Below are 18,831 nucleotides of genomic sequence, written 5' to 3' on the forward strand. Positions count from 1 at the left end.
CTCCTGGCACCTGGCGGTATTGAACTGCTTTTATTTTTTTACTTCTACAATTCGCGCTCTAGAAAAATACGGTTAAGCTCTAACGCAGTAATCGTTTAACATGTAAAAGGTGCTTGGAGAGAATAAAAATATCTGCGCTTATAACTTATATATGCCTATGCGGTTTACGCCTAGCATACTCCACCACGGCTATTAAGTTGGCGGTTGATTTCACATGCTGCAACGCGAAAAAAAAACATGGGTGACTCGGCGGCAGCAGAAGGTGAAAATTGCAACTGATTTTTTTCGGAAATTTAGCTATTTTGGTAGCCAAGGAGCACACGAATGTGTAGAAAGACAATCGTATGTCTAGGCGATTCTATTTTCATGCTTTTCATGAAGTAAATTTCTGTAGAAATGCGCAATGTTATGTGGCAGGAGGAGTTTTTTGGTTATGTTGCGTGCGCGTTTAATCTAATATATTTCACACTACACGTCATTACAGTCCCCCGCACTCAGTAGCGTGCTCACCGTGACCTTCCGCTGCGTTCTTTGAGATAGACTGCTGGAAATAAGTGTATTAAAATATGTGTCTTATATGTTTGCGACGTGGACCATACTTATGCTGTTCGTGAATTTATTTACAAGTGCGCTGCAGTCGTCGCCATATGTTCGCAGGCTAAATTATTGAGGCACACAGCACGTAATTGTGAATAAAGGTGATGTCTCTTGCTGTCACAGTAGTCCATGAATCATGCCACAAATGGCACCGGGGAACTGGGCGTCCGTATGGTTTTGTCCTTATCGTGAGCCAGTGTATCGGCGACGAACGGCTAGCTGTGCAGCATGTTTCTCAGGATAAAAAAAGCGAACTCTTTTGTTGCTTCTTTTCCATGGTGAACCGTTGGTTACATCTGGAAAAAGTTACCCAGTGAACGAAGAGTCTCATAAGTTATGTCTATTTACGGGTTGTCATCGAGGCCGGCCTTCTGACAAGTTCTGTGTCGCTTTTTAACAGCAGGCACGAGTGGCGAAGCTGTAAATATGTTTGTATTTTGCTTTTGGCGCAGTTTTTCAGCTGAAGCCCGTTACACGTTGTACTTTATGGACTAGCAAAGTTAGCTTACTACTGATGCATTTAGAGATCAGCTGGCCTTTTGCAGTGTACTAAACAATAAGTTCTTTGTAGTGGTGAGACGTGGCATCACTTGGGTGTAAGAACAGCAGCTTCCCTGCATTTCTTTTCTAACCATTTTAGTCATTTGAAACTGAAATCTAGATTTGTAGCAGAGCTGGCTTTTTTCTTTTTTATTTGTTCCACATGAGGTGGAGCTTTTACCCTTTCTTTCTTATCTGTAATGTTTAACATAAGAGCTTGTACAACTGAGAGATCAGATGACTTGCAGCTCGTTTTACAGTGTGGCTCAGTCTCATCCTGTTTTTGTACATTATGCTGACTGACATAACTGTAATAGAAATTTCATTGGGGCAGGCTTCATCCCCACGTGGATGCTAATTCAACTGTAACTCTGCCGTGCATGGTGTTAAATGTCAGAGGCCAGTAGCCTGATGTGTGGTGTTGTGAGTGTGGCGATTCAGCAATTTGATTTTTTTTCCTTAATTTTACCTCAGTGCCTTAATGCAAAATGTGGGCATGCTCTCATTTTGTTGCATAAATCAGATATGGGCTGCTGTGTCACAAGTTTGTAATGGATTTGCCGCATAGCTCTTGTCCTCCTTGGCACATGAGAACTGCAGCCAAATAGTACATTCATGTGTGGGTCTTAATTAGTGCTTTCTCATACACGCGTTTGTGCATGAAAATTTAAAAAAAAGAAATAGTGGCAGAAGCACAAGACTTAGTGTGGTTGTGTGGTACCAAATTTTTGGCTGTAGCTCCTACAAAAGTTCAGAAATGGAAAAGCATTGGTGCAGATTTTTGATGGTGCTTTGTTGTGAAAAAATGGTAACAACGCAAGAAACGAGGGTCTAGATAAAGAGAGACAAGCACTGAACTTACAACTGGCATTTTTTGTTTGGAAAATGCACACTTTAATGCCATTGTGTTGCAAAACATGCTTATGTTATAGTTGACAGAAACAAAATTGGGATCTCTCAAAAGAAGCACTGTGGTATTGTTATAGGTGTAAAAAACACCGGCTGTAAGTTCATAGCTCATCTGCCTCATTTTATCTTTTCTCAGATTTTTTGCACTGTTACTGTTTTTTCACTGTGCATGGCACTATGGCAGCAAGCAACTGTTTACAAATAAAGTGCTCAGAGATCATATTTCTGGCAACACTTCTGGTGTTTTTTTGTTCCTGCTAGATTTTCTTGCAAGCAGTGATCTTAACTTGACATTCAAGGCTTCTGTTCCTTACTGCTTCTGCTCGTTAGCCCTTCATAAGTAGTGCAACCCTTCGCTTTGGGACGTTAAACCCCATAAACCAACCAACCAACCTTCATTTACTTTAGGAACGGTTCGCCTGCTGCAGTAGTGTGTAAAGGACGCACTGGCAGAATTCATTAATATGTCACAAATTTTGGGGTTGCTTCTACTGTATCCATTTGAAATCCTTTGCTTGTCTGTTCACTGGAACAACACTACGTTACTAGCCTAGCGACTCAGTGGCTGTGGTGTTCATTCGGTGGAGGTGAAATACAAGAATGCCCATGTGCAGGGCTGCATCAATAGCACGTGAAAAAAAATGCCTGCAGAATTAATCCAGTGCCCACTACTACAACTGCTATGCCACTATAAATATTGCTGCACCCATTCAACGGCTGAGTTTTCTAAATTGGCAAAGTCTCTTGAAACTAGATGAAATGTTGAACTTTCTCTTCTAATTCGTGAATTCGTGGTCACTTTTAAGATTAATACTTTGAAATCTACCCTGAACAATAGCCACTTCCGCGTGCTCAGGCCCTTCTAATCGTAACACATTAAAATGAAATAAGTAGGGGTGTGCGAATATCAAATTTTTTCGAATACGAATCGATTACGAATTCTTGACTCCGAATATCAAATCGAATATCGAATAATCAAGGACGACGCATTTAATCACTACAAAACATTTATTTGGGCACCCAAGAACATCACTGTTCAACTATCGATGATTAAATGAACACAAAAGGTGTGTGTGGCTGCACAAAAAGTATCAAAGTCCCGAGCATTATTCTTAGAAGAGTGGAAATATCAGAGAAGATGGCTAGTACACAGCATTGATTAAGGCTAGCTTGCCATCAGCACAAAAGCGCGTTGCTGGGATGACGTAAAAGGTTGTCGTGAAGGAAAACCAGCTGCACTACATGGACAGGCAGAAGTAGTTCCCTTCTAACTGAAACGACCCCTCCATCCACAGAAAATGCCCTCTCACTTGACACTGACCTGGCACGTATTGCGAGGTACTTCGTGCACAGCTCTGACTATACCAGCTTCGCAGGTATAGCCACAAAAAAGCTCACCAGCACAGTCAGCTACGGCATGGCCCTTGGAGGAAGAAAGAATTTTCCTTCCGTGTAGGCGCCGCCATGTTGTTATGCATCTGTCGATAGGGCTTGCGGATCGAAATGAACGCCGGTGCTCACAATGAATATTCGGCTAGATACGAATATTCGCGTCGGGTCGAATATTCGAAACAACACGAATACTTGGATTTCGAATCGAATTCGAATACTAAAAATATAATATTCAAATAATATTCGAAAATTTCGAATATTCGCACACCCCTAGAAATAAGTGGTTGTCATGGCTCATGTGCAGCTTCAGGGTGCTAAACTGCATGTGTGAAATGCTGAAAATCATGAGCTCATCGTAGCCTGCTCTCCCACTGCATCTTATTGTAGCTTGCACATTTTCACCATTAATCCTCCAGGCGTGTGTGCGCCCCCCGACAAGGTGGCTGGTGATGCCAAGGCCAATGGGCCCACCTCAGGCGCCCTGAAGACACTCACAGGCATGCCGCTCACTGGGGACGGCAATGGGAATGTCGAAACCAAGGTGCCCGGCTCCTTGACTGGCAGCCCCGCCAAACGGCAGGAGACCTCCGACTCTGAGAAGAGCCTGTCGCTGTTCACAGCCACCAATGGGGATGGGGATTACTCCAAGACGGTCTCCTCGCCTGAGCACTTTTCCACGGCCGATGAAGGGGACATGGGGGAAGAGACCGCAGACGGCGACTCCGAGGAGGACAGCTTTCTCTCAAGAGAGACAGGTGCCACTTCCTCTTTGTCGCTGTTTTCTTCACCAGCCAGGATAGCTTGTGCAATGATGACAGAAGGAACATAGATTAGGCATGAGAATGAAACAAAAACAGAAAATAGCCACTCAGTTGGTCAGTAACGCTTTATTCGCAGGAAAAACAACTTCCCAGGTGGCAAAGACAAAAGGCAGGTTTGCCTGGCGATGTCCTGGCCCCCTGTAAAGTGGATTTTGAGTACAGATGTACTTTGAGAACAAAATGTAGTAACTGTCAAAATATACTACGAAAGGCACTGATAGGCTGTCAAGATATTCAGGAATAAAAATTGCAGGATATTTGCTAGTATGGTGTACTTACCCAACACACCTTTTTGAAAATGCTCACCTCATTTATTGGCATTCTTTTCTTTTTACTCAAATTATCCCCTCATTGGCATGGGGTTCTATTAGGAATGAACATAAGTGCCAGCATTCGCGAACAACTGTACCACAAAGTGGCGTGGAACAGCTGAAAATTCTTCCTCGCTGCAGCCGCCACACCAGCATCACCCGTCCTAGAATGTTGAACTTGCGGCCCGACGCACAGTTCATTTCTTCGGTGCAAAGAATGACAGCCATCTTGAATATAGCCACGAACAAGCACCAAACGCTTACTGGACCGGGAGTAGTATTGACGATTCACAAAGCATGGCAGTAAAACGTGGCCGACAGTCAAATCAAATGTGTCAAACAGAGCGAAAAAGAAACTATGCTTGAGCATGGCATGAGCGGCATCAGCTATTTCATCAGTTACTGACACTCCTTGGAAACGTTTCCATTCCAAGGATGTTGCCGCCACGATTGCAGCAGCGGCCCTTCCATTAACTGTCGACACTCCCATAAGCGCCAAGTGCACAGTTCAAAATAAACAGGAAAAAATTCTTTCGAACAAGCACACAGAATAGCCAAATGCTACTGTGTAAAACCGTAGAGCTAGCATAAAATTGCAACCACGCTGAAGAGTCCCTGATATCTCTTTTGTTTCGCCTTTATTGATGGTGTCATGCTTTAGCTTCGATTGTAAGTCAACCCTACAACTTTGAATTTTTATATTTTAAAAATTCCGTATTTTTACGACTTACAGTCGTAAAATACGGTACCCACGAAAAATCAGTTTTATGCCGAGTCACTGTGCCAGTTGAACTCTGGTGCTTGGTAGCGATGCATGAGATTGCAAGCCACTACAGTTGGTAGCTCTGTTTCAGTGAGAGAGAAAGCACAAATACTCTTGTAGAGAGATTTTCGTGCACATTTGAGATTCCTGCTGTTTCCTGATAGGCAATGACGGTGGTGGTTTGGCGCATAAAATGAAATCACCTAAAGAGTGCATTACTACTCGCCATCAGCTTTACCATTGAGCTGTGCATCATCTGATTTTTTTTTTTTGTATGTGTGCTCTGCGTGCCTTATCGTGTGCTCCCATATGTGAGAATAACTGCCAGAACATTATGAATAGAGGTTGGACTTCTCGATTTTTATTTTTTAGAAATTCGGTGTATTGTTTATTTCAGAATGCAAGTTTAGGTTTTTTTGATGAATTTTCAACTAATGAATTACTGACTTCTTTCGGTGATTTAATTTTCCAATTCTGCATGGTCAAAAGTCACTGAGAGTCTATCTCGGCTATTTTGTCAGCATAAACAGTTTGTTTGCAAGTAGTTAACATAATTTACCAGTAATTTTGCACTTGGAGGTGTGCTTGTATTAGGAACTTCTTTCGTCATTAAAAAAGAAACACAAGTTTGAGACAGCTGGCAGTCAAGAACCCGAGTGGAATTTGCTTCTAAGAACTAGGCTTGCAAGTTTGCTTTAAGCTGTCGCATTTGGCTGAGCGAGACATCACTTGGTCTGTGTGTTGATTGGAGCTGCAGCTCAATCGCTGCGGTAGGCCAGAGATGAAACTTCTCATGACGACCATGCATGGTTTCGTGTCAGTGTCCTACATGCACCTGATAAACCTACTTAACTGACTAACTGCTGTAAGTGGGGGATGTTAGTAAACAAACAGTGCTTATCTAGCAGGCGGTGAGATGGTGGTGCTTCCCAGTCTGCGGAGGAGTGCAAACAACCGGAAAAATATCTCAAATCGCACAACTACGCGCATTACATTCGTCAATGCCCCTGGCTTCCCTACTTTGTTAATTTTCAACTTTAATTGAGTGTAACTCGTACTCAGTAGCGAGCTAGCTATGCTGTGCATGCTAAGAATACTGACCTTTTTCGATTAAAACCGAATTTCAAAAACTAAATTTGGCGTGCTTTTATCGGTCTCTATCGGTTGAAACTGGAAAGTCCCGCACCACTTATGACCTTTCCCTCTGTGCAGAAGACGTGCAGTCGGAGACTGATTCTGAAGGCATTGGCGAGGGCCTGGAACTGAGCCACATGAGCGGGGATGTCAGGCACACAATGCCAGTGGCCGTGAAAAGAGTTCGGAAAGCAAACCCAGAGCTTCCCGAGACGGTGACCGTGCTGAAGACGCAGGAAGGCTCCATCGTCTACCTCGTGGGCACTGCACACTTTAGCTTAGAGAGCCAGGAAGATGTAGCCAAGGTGGGTTTGGGTGGGGTTTGTGCCTCTCCAGGGCAGCCGGTCACTTGTGTCATCTTTGGTGTGTTTCGTGTGCTGCAAGTGGTGATGCCTCCACAGCTGCCTTCACACTGCTGTGGGCCAGGAAGTTAAGGGAGACACAGCTCTGAAATCCCCAGAAAATGAGCAAAAAAATTATTTTATATAATTGTTTATCTGCTTCTATACCTAATTTCTTTATTCTGTCTCAAAGTTTCATTGCTGAAGTTGACTTAAGGTACTGCTAAAAAAAAAAAATTTTCGTGAGCTAGGGCGGCAAGACAATCTTTGTTTTTGCACTTTAAATTTCTTGTGTGGAATTTTTTTCACATTCTCATGCCTGCCAACTCTTCTGAATTTTCCTTAAAAATGTACGAATTTGGACCGGTATTATGATTTTGCAGATCTTGCCCCAAATTTTACGGAAAATAAATTTTATTTGCAAAAAAACTGTTAGAAATTCTATAAAAAAAACCACACCGTTGCCAGTGGTACCTGCACCGCCATGAAAACTCTATATATGTACCATCTGTGAAATGGGCCGCCGCGGTGGCTCGGTGGCTATGGTGCTCGGCTGCTGTCCCGAAAGACGCGGGTTCGATCCCGGCCGCGGCGGTTGAATTTCTTTGGAGGAGAAATTCTAGAGGCCCGTGTACTGTGCGATGTCAGTGCACGTTAAAGAACCCCAGGTGGTCGAAATTTCCGGAGCCCTCCACTACGGCGTCTCTCATAGCCTTAGTCGCTTTGGGACGTTAAACCCCATAAACCAACCAACCAACCATCTGTGAAATCAGCAACAGCAGCAGCTAGAACATTGTACAGTAGATGAGCCCGATAGAAGAGGAGTGCGTGCTCCACATAAGTTGAGGCGGAGAAGGGAACCTTGTCCGCACCACTTATGTATTGCGTGTCATGTATTGCAGCATCGTTAATTCGACCCAACTATATAAACGTTTATACCTACTCTTCAACACCCATTAATTTGGATAATCCGGACTGCCACCAGAGTCCCGTCAGACGCCCATGTGCTGTTAATTCAGAGGCCCGGGAGCTGGCATTGATCAATTTGGACGTACTCCCGAAGTGGTGCTGTGTTGCGGTATGGCCTGCTCGACAAACCGGTCACCCTGCTCGACAAACCGGCCTGCTCGACAAACCGGCTATGCTTGTCAGCCGTTTAGAATTTTTTTTTGCATGTAGTGTCCTTGTGTGTGTTTGAAAAATACATGATTTTGAAAATGCCTATTGGGCCGTTCAGCCTTGTTTGGTGTGGCAGTAGTATCCAAAATATTTGCTTCATGTTATTCGAAAAAAATTACTTTTCGCTTCGAACCAAAAAAAAAATATTCACACATGCCTAGTGTTTGCCCTGTGAGCAGTCACAATTCATGGTATGCAGGCTGAGGTCACATGTGTTGGGATGCAGCAGGATGTCATTCAAGCGCAGGTGAAGGCAGTCTGTGCTTTCCCAGTTGTCACGAAGGTTGCCTGGAGTAAAGGGGACTTGCGCAGGTGGCAGGTTTTCACTTCCAAAGACCGTCGTTCAGAACCCGCCAGAAATGTTGCAGAGAGGCCAGGATATTTTCATCAAGTACTGTGATAGTGAAAGAACCATCGCAGTATAAACTTCGGCATGCTGCTCAGCATAAGGCAGAGTTCTTTTAACGAGGCATCGGAGATGGTGACATCCTGTTTACAAACATAAAGGAGGTCTTTGCTCAGATGGTTAGTTTATTGGAGTTTAACGTTCCAAAGCAACTCAGACTATGAGGGATGCTGTAGTGAAGGGCTCCGGAAATTTCGACCGCTTGGGGTTCTTTAACGTGCACTGACATCGCACAGTACCCGGGCCTCCAGAATTTTGCCTTCCTTTGCTCGGATGAATCACGTTAGATATCTGGTAAGATCGGTGTGGGCATCAGAGTTTTGAAATTAGCTGCATGCTCTGATAACCATTTTGAAGGTTGTGTGAAGTCTTCTGATCAAACCTTTTGTGGCGCAGTTGTTTGTGTTATTTCATTTCTGCCTTCTTTTGGTTTCATATTTTTTAGACGATACAAGAAACTCAGCCAGACGTTGTTTTGATAGAGCTGTGCAAGAGTCGGTTAAACATCTTGTCCTTTGATGAAGAAGTTATTCTCAGGGAGTCGCAGAGTATGAACATGGAGAAAATGATGACGACCATCAAGCAGGTGGGTGAATAAATGATGTTAATTTATGATGAAATAAATAATGCATATGTGTATGCTTTATGTGCCAGTAAAGAACGGAGTTTGAGATCCCCCGTCTTTTGTGCATGGAAAATTTGGATCACCCATTTGTTGTGTGGAAAGCTGCTTCATGAAAAACTTGTACTGTTTTGTTTTTGGTTACCTAAGCTGTTGTCTAGACTTCCTACAAGTTCGTCTCGTAGTTTTTTTTTTGTTTTTTTTTTCCTCTTGTGAAAAAGGTGTAGCATAGAAATGTTATGCTAACATCTATTTTTCTGATCTGCCAGTGTGGAAGCCTGTGTTACTGTATGTGAAAACTTGCTCAAGGGGTAGGAGGGACTGTTGGCAAAAAAAAAAGTTGCTCTTGTGTGCTTTTGTGAGATATTTTGCACTTCTTGTTCAGTATTCCTTCCCCTTCTTCTTCCAGAATGGCCTTGTTCAGGGCATCATGTACATCCTTTTGCTGAGCATGTCTGCGCACCTTACACGGCAACTGGGCATGGCTCCTGGCGGAGAGTTTCGCCGGGCAGTCCAAGAGGTGAGCCTGACTCTACTGTGAACTAGGCACAGTGCTCTAGGATTTTGACTATGCCATTGTGTTATAAGACGAGCTGTGTAAAGCTCAACTCCACGCTCCAGATAAATAATTTATTTGCAAGATGTAAAAGTAAGAAATACCTCTGGTGACCCCGTTGGCAGTAAGTCATTTAATTATCTATTCACATTACCCGTAAAGGCTCTCACATGAAGGGTATTACATGGGGAGGGGAGTGCAATACAATCATACTAACAAACATGTTACACTTCAGGAAGAACAAGTGCAACAATAAAAACATTAATTAGAACATAATTCATGACACAAAAGGGAGAAAAAAAGGGGGAAAAACAAAAAAGAAATCACTACACATTTCTGTCCTGGCGAATGAGAATTTTTAGAATTTTTCATGTTAGTTTGTGTAGCGATGTCCGATTGCAAACTATCCACTCAGTGATAGTAGCACATCTACTCGAATCTAGGTTGGCCTTCTAAAGGTGACACGCAAAAGTTGAAGGCCAAATAATACAAAAAAAACTTTCCTCGAATGTAAGCTGGCATCGAAAACAATTGAGAACAACGGCAGGGACAGAATGCAAATGGCTTTTATTTCCACAAACCTGCTCCCACTCACTCGTCCTCGTCATCGCTGACCTTCTTATCACTATCCTCTTCGTACAGTGCACGATCTTCTGTGCCATCAAGTGTATTGGAAGTGCTGTACCTTCAGAAGGAGCACGGAACCAAGCTTTCCTGCATGTCATCCCCGGCTGCCGTGATCCAGCTAGCTCTCTCTCTTTGCCAGCTCTCTCGCCTTGACCTGTAGCACTTCTGTAGTCGCTGGAAGTGCCGGTGACCTCCACGATTTCATGAACTCTGCCAGTGCTTATTCCACTTTGGAATGGCAGCCTTTCTTCAGGCCCGTGAAGGACCTCCTTGTTGCGGCACAAGCAAAAAGTTCATCACGGCACCGCCTCCAACGGCGAATGTTTCGCCCACGCCGAAGTCCCGACTGGCCTGTAGGTTTGAAGACTGCTCTACAGCGAGCACGACTTTTCGCTTGAAGGACACCATCTTCTTGGTGCCAAGATGTCAGTGAAAAACCACGTGTGAAAAACTTGCACTGCCACGGAATGTGCCCACGCCACCACACTATGGTGACTAGGGGGGATGGGTGGGGAGGGAGGGTGGAGGCGGGGGCGAGGGTGCCGCGGCCCAGCTAGAGAACGCGTGCAGCCGCACCACTGAACTACGGAGGGTTATGTGTTTCTACCCGCATTTTCTCTCTCTCGGTCTTCCCCTCGGTGTTGCTCCAGGAAACGCACTCCTCACCTTGCGTCGCTCTCCGCCGTCCCCGCTCCCAACGCGCGAGAGGCATCGGCGCCGGAATTACGCGAGCAACCGTGCGGTGGCAATGGCTGCGCACTGCTCACTTTTTTTTTTTTTTTTTTTGCTATGCCCTATTAATATTTTTTGCTGCTTTTGAACGTGAACTGTTGTAATGCCACATGGTATGATGTTCCAAAAGAAAGAGCACCGGAGATGCGCTGACTGCACCGGAGCACAGCGCGTTGTGTCAACTGCGGTTGGTCGTTGCAATCGGTGTTCCTCTCATGTATGTTCGTGCTTTATCATAACAAAACTTCCTCATTGTTCTGCCAACTTTTGAGTTACTCACTTATTCAGCCTGTCTCCTTGCTGAAAAATGTTCACCCTCTTGTGATAATGTCACTTCATTGCCTCTCTGTGAGTGCCTTTTGTGAATGCGCTCATCATTTTGTTTCATTCTTGGCCATGCAGGCAGAGAAGGTGAAAGGCTGCCTGATCCACCTTGGAGATCGTCCCCTGCAGATCACCCTCCAGAGGGCCCTGGCCGCACTGAGTGTGTGGCAGAAGCTGCGTCTGGCATGGCACATGATCACCGCCAAGGACCCCATCAGGCAAGCTTGTCTCTTTGAACTTGTGAGCTGAAATGGTGGGCATCCATGTAGCATTCCATTTTGCAGTCAGCCAACTGCACTCGCCGACTCCAAAGCTTTTACCGCAGAAGCCTCTTGCATTCAAGGCAGCTAATCTGGTTCTCTAATAGCTAATGCTGAGTCCCCTTACTAAACTGTTTATGATGAACCTTTTCTGAATGTTGAGCGGGGCAGACCTAGAAGTTCTCTCTTAGAGGCACTGGGAAAATGCTGCCGCCTGTTGGCTCCCAGCCCTTGTTTTGCTTATTGGAGAGTTCTTTCCCGTAGTCAGATGGCAGCACTGCATAACTGCTCATTTTCACTGTCCTCTTGCTTTAGGGGACACACAGGGATCAAATTGCAAAAATCTTCAAAAAAAAAATCGGTTTTTTGAAAACATTACGTTTGATATCTTTAAAGTCTTTAATCACACCCAAAAATCTTTTTTCCCGAAAACAGCCCAGAAGTGACATTAAAAAATGTTAAGTGCCCCTAGGCAGAACTGGCTGAAACCTCCTTGTAAATGCCAGTTTTCTCACAAATGTTTTTTGACCAGGCTGCCCTGCTTGCAGAAAGTATAGCATGACAATGGCTTCACAGACGTTCATGCAGTTGGCTGCATTGTGTTCCTTGATAAACTATTTATGCAGTGACGTTCTATGATTCTAAATTACTTTCTCGTGTTCTGACTCTGTTACTAATTTGACATGACTACAATGAGTGCATAATGCAAGTGTGGATACAAGTCACTGCATCAGCCATTCGTCTAGGTAAAACTTAGGAGCGACTGCAAGCTCCTACCATCTTTTACTGTCACGGCAGGCTTTCTGCAGTATAAAAATTTATAGTGTCAAAACTACTTCCGATATTTCACTGAAATTTTGTATTTAAACATTCAGTCGGCTTCCCAATAAGCTTGCCAAATTTCATTGCTGTACACCAGAAAGTAAAAAGTTTCACCTCGGATTCCAACGTCATCCCTTCTTTGCAGAGCTGTCTGTACAGAGCATACTCTGAGCAGGGTCATTTTTCTGGTGTTTGAATCTCTATGAGAAGTTGTGATCAAGATGATGGGCCCAGGGAGCATTTTTCTCTCCCATCGCCACCGTCTTTATGATGATGCTGGCTGTGCACAGCAAAGAGGAGGTGGAGCGGTGCAAGAAGCAGGACCTGCTGGAGGAGATGCTGGCCGAGATGACTGGCGAGTTCCCAGCACTGAGCAAGGTGTTTGTGCGGGAGAGGGACATCTACCTGGCCTACTCCCTACGACTGGCTGCCAATCCCATGCCCTGCATGGGCAACCCTTCAGGTGAGAGTGATGTCACCATTTAGACAGACACATTTCCTTTGAGTGTCTTGTCTCCTGTCGCGGCTTTTGTTGCATCAGGGCGAGTTTTCGGGTGGCACTGAAGGTTAACTGGCACTGTTGCCACATTAGCTTCATCTCTCTTGCAGAAAACAAGTTTCTGGAGCTGCATGCAACTCGTCTTCATGACACTAGGTTTCTTGCTTCTGCTTTTAATGTGAAGGTTTGGTTTGGTTTATGGGGTTTAACGTCCCAAAGCGACTAGGGCTATGAGAGACGCCGTAGTGGAGGGCTCCGGAAATTTCGACCACCTGGGGTTCTTTTACATGCACTGACATCGCACAGTACACGGGCCTCTAGAATTTCTCCTCCAAAGAAATTCCAGCCGCCGCGGCCGGGATCAAACCCGCGTCTTTCGGGTCAGCAGCCGAGCACCATAACCACTGAGCCACATTTTTTATCTAGATACACCTGAAGATATGCAATAATCTGCCCCATGGATTATCAAACACCGCCCTACTTTAATGCACTAAAACCTCGTTATAATGAGCCGCCGCGGTGGCTCAGTGGCTATGGTGCTCGGTTGCTGACCCAAAAGACGCGGGTTCGATCCCGGCCGCGGCGGCTAGAATTTCTTTGGAGGAGAAATTCTAGAGGCCCGTGTACTGTGCGATGTCAGTGCACGTTAAAGAACCCCAGGTGGTCGAAATTTCCGGAGCCCTCCACTACGGCGTCTCTCATAGCCTTAGTCGCTTTGGGACGTTAAACCCCATAAACCAACCAACCCTCGTTATAATGAACTGCTAAAAAATCTTAAATTAGTTCGATATAGCCGAATTTCCTAATATAAAATTTTGCCCAAAGTTGCACTGGAGAAACTAATTTTAGTTGGTGAAAGAACGCGAATTGGGAGCAACCTTTTTCGTAGTTATAGCACCGTTTTGAAGCCGCTTGCGGCGGCCGCAGAAAGCAGAATGGTAACCGCCTGTTAAGTTTGCTTCTCTGCACAGCACCCCCCAACCTCAGCAGTGGCAGGTCAAAAGCCAACTGTGGTGGCTTCCTCGCATTACGGCAGTGTTGCATAAAAAAAATTAAACGCCAGGGCGAAAGCTATCTCTTTACAACCTCCTCGTATGCCTAGCAGTCGTGTAAATAAACTGAACAGTCTCTTACTCAAGAAAAGAAATGACTCTGCCAGTAAGCGCGTCGTCAGTGAAGTGAAAAGACAACACCGTGGGAGTGGCAAAACCTTGGGGACATTGAATATGAACATTTGGCAGCAGTCTGTCTGGGAAGGAGGTGGATTAAACAGAAAAGAATGCCCAGAAGTCTCATGAGTGGAAACCCAATGTTATGCGGCCAGCTTGGCTCTTTCTTCAGGGCTGACAAGGTACTGATGTGTGGTCTACTGCGACAATTTCAGAAAGGGGTCGTGGATCACCTGGGTGGGGGCAGCTGGAATCGTTGCAGCAGACCAGACAGAGGCAGATCTCTGGTCCCCATCTGGTCAACATTGCATTTCTGATCATGAGACTTTTGGCTGGAGTGCTACGTTCTTTTCTGTCTGGGACATTGCATATGTCATGCTGAACCAGGGTCTGTGCCCTCCAGCACCCTAGCAGTGCTGAGGAGGGTGCGAAAATAGGTGTGCATGGAAAATGGCGTGATTGAGATAAAGAAACGCAGCGTTCACACTGGGCAGAATGCAAGGGGAGTGGTAACATCCTCTGTGATGTCTCTTGCGGTTGAGACATGATCCACTTTGGACTCAATGGCGAACAGACCCCTATTGGTGCTGCAGTTGTTCATGTACAATTTTTGCTCTAATTTTTTATCTTTCATTTTAGCGAGCATTGCAAACAGCTGGTTTTGCGGTTGCTTTTTGTTAGCTCGGATGTGTTGTAGTTGTACTGCAGTGCTTTGTAGAGATGAATTTTGTTTTTTCTAGCAGAGCACTAAATGCAGTGCAGCTGATATGAAGAGCTAGCTTGGTTTGCAGCTTGGCGTTTGCACTGTGTAACCAGCGTGTAGTAAAATTCAACATTACAGTGTGTAGCCCAGCTCCACTCTCTGCTTCCCACTGTCCTAGCGATTGGTGCCATTGCTGTACAAGGCTATAACATTTCCTGCCGTTGACAGCCAGATCTTCCTCCTCCTCCTTCTCCTGCCCTTTATGCCATGTGTGGAGGAGTTTGTGCGGTTTTGACACAAACTCTCAACCACAACAGCCTTCTCACATCTAAGAGTTGTGAACAATGATAACTGGAGAATCTGTTAGTTAAGGGGTTACACTGGTCTTGAAAAGAAAATTTTATTAATTTAGTCGTAGTTATGAAATTTTCAGAGCACATGTATTTTTGTGCGCTGATTCTAGATATGTCATTTAATTTCATGTAAAACAATTCCTTGAGCACTTATGCACTCTTCATGCAAGTATTTTGCGGAGAGTTTTGAAGAAAATTTGCTGCAGGAAACTCGCTGATATGTATGCCATTGGGTTCTATTGACACCAAGGAATACAATAAGGGTAAAATTATCATCGTGGCTCTCATAGAACTTGAGTAATAGGGTACTGAAGCTGCCACTTCAGAAACAGAAATACACACTTTCCTTCTCATTTCTGAAGCGACAACTTCAAAACTCTATAACTTAAGTTTTATGATAGGCAGGAAGACAATTTCACCCTTATTGTATTCCTTGGTGTCAAGAGAACCCAGTGGCATACATTTCAGCGAGTTTCCCACAGCAAATTTTCTTCAAAACTCTTCGCAAAATACTAGCAAAAAAAGTGCATAAGTGCTCAAGGAATTGTTTTACATGAAATTAAATGACATATTTAGAATCAGCACACAAAAATACATATTCCCTGAAGATTTCGTAACTGTGACTTCATTAATAAATTTTTTTTTTTCAAGACCAGTGTCCCCCCTTAAGCTAGTATTGACTGACTGCTAGCGACTGGCTGCTTTCTGAGAGGTGGTGAGCCATTCATTAGAAGGCCTATAATTAAAGCTTAGTGTAATGTGCAATCGTATCTCGGAATATTAGTGGGCGAAAACTGTGTTTTTCCCCGTTAATGTTGGAAACAGTTTGAAGTTTGTTTATTAGCAGTAGGACTGTGGGTTTTTTGTGCTACTGCTCCTGTGTACACACTTGACTCCTTTGAAGCGAGATTACCATGCAGACCTCACAGTTAAAGGACTCAGATCTTCCTCCTTTTGTTTTTATTTAGAAGCACCCGCAGGCAGCTTAGACGGGGCCGTGTGCATGTGTGTTGACCCTGATGCAGGGATGCAGCCGATTGTCGTGGTTGGCGTGGTGGGCATTGGCCATGTCCCCGGTATCGTGGAGAACTGGGACAAGGTATCCGACCCCGATATACCTCCCATAATGAGGTGAGTTGGCCGGCACTGTTGGCACTTTCTGACTTGGCTGTTTTTGGGCTGTTGTGTGCATGACGTGGAGTGACAGGAGTGCCAGCTGGGCCACCAGGTCGGCAGTTACGCAACTCATGCAGACAACGGTGCAGACTCATGCAGACAACAACACTCACCTTGCATGTCATGTGCGAAAAACATTCGGGAAACAGGTAAAACCTGTGAAGCCCTCCTGGAGCAGATATCTGTAATCTTTATGTATCAGGATCAGAAGCCTACTACATTTCCAAGACAGATCACTGTGTCAGCAAGCCATCTCTTGCCTTCCTTTCTTTTCGATTGTGACAGCTAATCTTCGGTTTTTGTTCCTTAGTTTCTTTGTCTTGTTTTTCTAGCCCTGTATGTATACCACACATTTGAGTAAACGCCTTTGTTGATAGTAAGTGCTTGTCATGTGTGCCTTCTTCCAGTGTCTCGTCCATTTTTGAGCTATTCTATCAAATACTAACAGTAACAAATAAGAGTTGCTATCAGCGGTGTTGCTACTCAGTGTATGCTAAACTGTAGAGTGTAATAAAAGGAAAGTTCTCGCAGACAAAGGCTCAAGTCGTCTGCATCTTGTGTGTATTGCGATTGCCTGTCAGTAATACCGTGGCATACTGCATTCATGATTGGAACTAGCTTTAGGACTACAGAATGGTGGTGCAGAAGAGGGAGGTTTCAAGGCAGAGAACTGTGGTGACTCATCTGTTATATATGCACTCATTACGGTAGTTTTTGCACATTTTTTGCAGTGTTCCAGAGCCCTCGCTACCGTCCAAGGTGCTGAAGTTTGGAATCAAGGCCTCCCTAATCTCACTGGTGGTTTGGGGAAGCTGGAAACTATTGCCACACTCTGTCACCCAGAAACCCATTGAGTGGGTGTCAGCATTCTGCCACCACTAGGCACAAGGCTGTAAATGCTGATAGGTGCCGGGTACAGAAAAGTGGCCACAGTGGGAAAGAAGTTGCTCCAGTTGAAAGAACCACCCATGAAGTGGTGGGGTGGCTTGGCCTGGTGCCTCCTGCCCACTGTCGGGTGGACGGCTCAGCACAAGAGACCATGTTTGGGTTTGTTACTGGTCGTGAGGAAAGCAAGGAACCCTTCACTGTTACTTTTTTTTAATCCGCACCAGCCCACTAAACCTTTCATCGTGCATTACCAAATTTATGAACCTCATCGCATGGTTCCTAAGCTGTACTCTCTCTCAATATGCTGGTGCTCCAATAAGCTGTTTGAAGCAGTGTTTGTGATAAGGCACTACAAAACCTGACAGCATTGTCCATAGATAACAAAATTGAAAAAAAAACGTAGAGATTGTGGATTTTGCCTTTGTGACTTGAGTTGTACTGGCTGTTGGATATCTACGCAGATGACTCTTTTTTAGCTTCTTTTCTAGCACTTTTGTGTGTTTGTGTCTATTTGAAAGTGTATTGTGTCCATTACAGCACAAGTGACATGTCAGTCATGAAAATTAAAGTGTATTGTATTTATTATTTGGCATCTGTCATTTGATTCTCTCCTAGGACTCTGATTCATCAAGCCATTGCATGCACTGCTGTAAGACAAAGGTTTCCTTCATAGAACTTCTCATGAAAAGAGCCAGAAAAAGAGGAATAGTTCCGGCAATCTTAAGAGATTCAAGGCTACCAGAAAACGTTGTTAAACAAAAGTAGCCTATGGCATTGCACGGTCAGTTGAGCCAAGAAAAAAGGACAGACTGGCACCGCACTTGCCCTTTTCATTGCTTGTAGCTTCTGTAGTTACTATGCCTTTCATTTTTCATGGTGGCGTGATTCGACCTCTTGATCTTACTCTTGTATCTGACCCAGAATTAATCTAGATATCGTCATGCATCGATGGGCTAAGCAACCATAATGTTCAACCTCGCCACTACAGTTCCCTCTCGAAAACATTTAGTAAAGTATGTTTGCCACTGCAGCAAAGTCAATTTTTCGAAAATCGGTGGTGAACTGGCCACATTCTTGCACTGCTTTGAACAGTCCACTTCCAGTAGATCCATCAATGAGGAGTGTTTATATACGAATGGAATTATTTCACTAATCGAATCCTGTGTACCCCAAGTTTGTATTTGTGGTGATGCTGTTTACAAACTTTCGAAGAAGTGCCAGTCCTGTTGTTTGTGTCTTCTCTTCTATCCCTGTTTTTTGTGCTTGAGCCACCAACTAGCCCATACCAAGGTTTTGATCATTTCGAAGAAAGTTGAGTACCGTATTTTCCGGTGTACAAGACGCACCCGCCATATATGCAGGTTGTCGTTGAAAAAATTGGTATATAAGACGCACCCGTGTATAAGACGCATCCCAATTTACCCAGTTAGGCTAGTGAGGCTTAATTAAGCATGCTTATGCGACCATCGTAAAATGCACCGTACGTGTGAGAAGTTCTTAAGCAATGCTAATTGATCGAAAAAGGCAACACTCACGCCATACCCGCCCACGTTGTAGCACAAAAGAAAAAAAAGCAAAAGAACTCTGTCCACAACAATTTATTTTTACATGAAACCTTCAAAGTCTTCATCTTCGGATGCGCTATCGAAAAGGCAACGCGGCTGAAGCATTCTGTTTGCACTACGTACTTGCAAAGGGTGACTAAAA

The 18,831-nt window shown here is 44.5% G+C and overlaps 1 protein-coding gene across 1 annotated transcript; it reads left to right on the forward strand.

The window, feature by feature from the left end:
• Positions 1–154: 154 nt before the first annotated feature.
• LOC149359200 (traB domain-containing protein) lies at positions 155–17,709 on the forward strand. Its single transcript, XM_089571466.1, has 9 exons — positions 155–262; positions 3,855–4,193; positions 6,546–6,772; positions 8,839–8,979; positions 9,425–9,535; positions 11,333–11,472; positions 12,627–12,799; positions 16,086–16,191; positions 16,968–17,709. Exons 1-9 carry the CDS (start codon positions 238–240, stop codon positions 17,116–17,118), a joined length of 1,413 nt encoding a protein of 470 aa, XP_089427592.1. The 5' UTR covers positions 155–237; the 3' UTR covers positions 17,119–17,709.
• The last annotated feature ends 1,122 nt before the right edge of the window (positions 17,710–18,831 follow it).

This window comes from Amblyomma mixtum, chromosome 2, assembly GCF_055824585.1.
Source record: "Amblyomma mixtum isolate Tamu chromosome 2, ASM5582458v1, whole genome shotgun sequence".
Lineage (NCBI taxonomy): Eukaryota > Metazoa > Arthropoda > Arachnida > Ixodida > Ixodidae > Amblyomma > Amblyomma mixtum.

What these genes read in the sequence shown, in the direction of transcription:
- LOC149359200 (XM_089571466.1), top strand. Translation starts at nt 238, where the DNA reads ATGGGTGACTCGGCGGCAGCAGAAG. An exon ending in TGACTCGGCGGCAGCAGAAG is followed by an intron (nt 263 to 3,854) that starts GTGAAAATTGCA and finishes TTAATCCTCCAG; the next exon opens with GCGTGTGTGCGCCCCCCGAC. An exon ending in TGATGACGACCATCAAGCAG is followed by an intron (nt 8,980 to 9,424) that starts GTGGGTGAATAA and finishes TTCTTCTTCCAG; the next exon opens with AATGGCCTTGTTCAGGGCAT.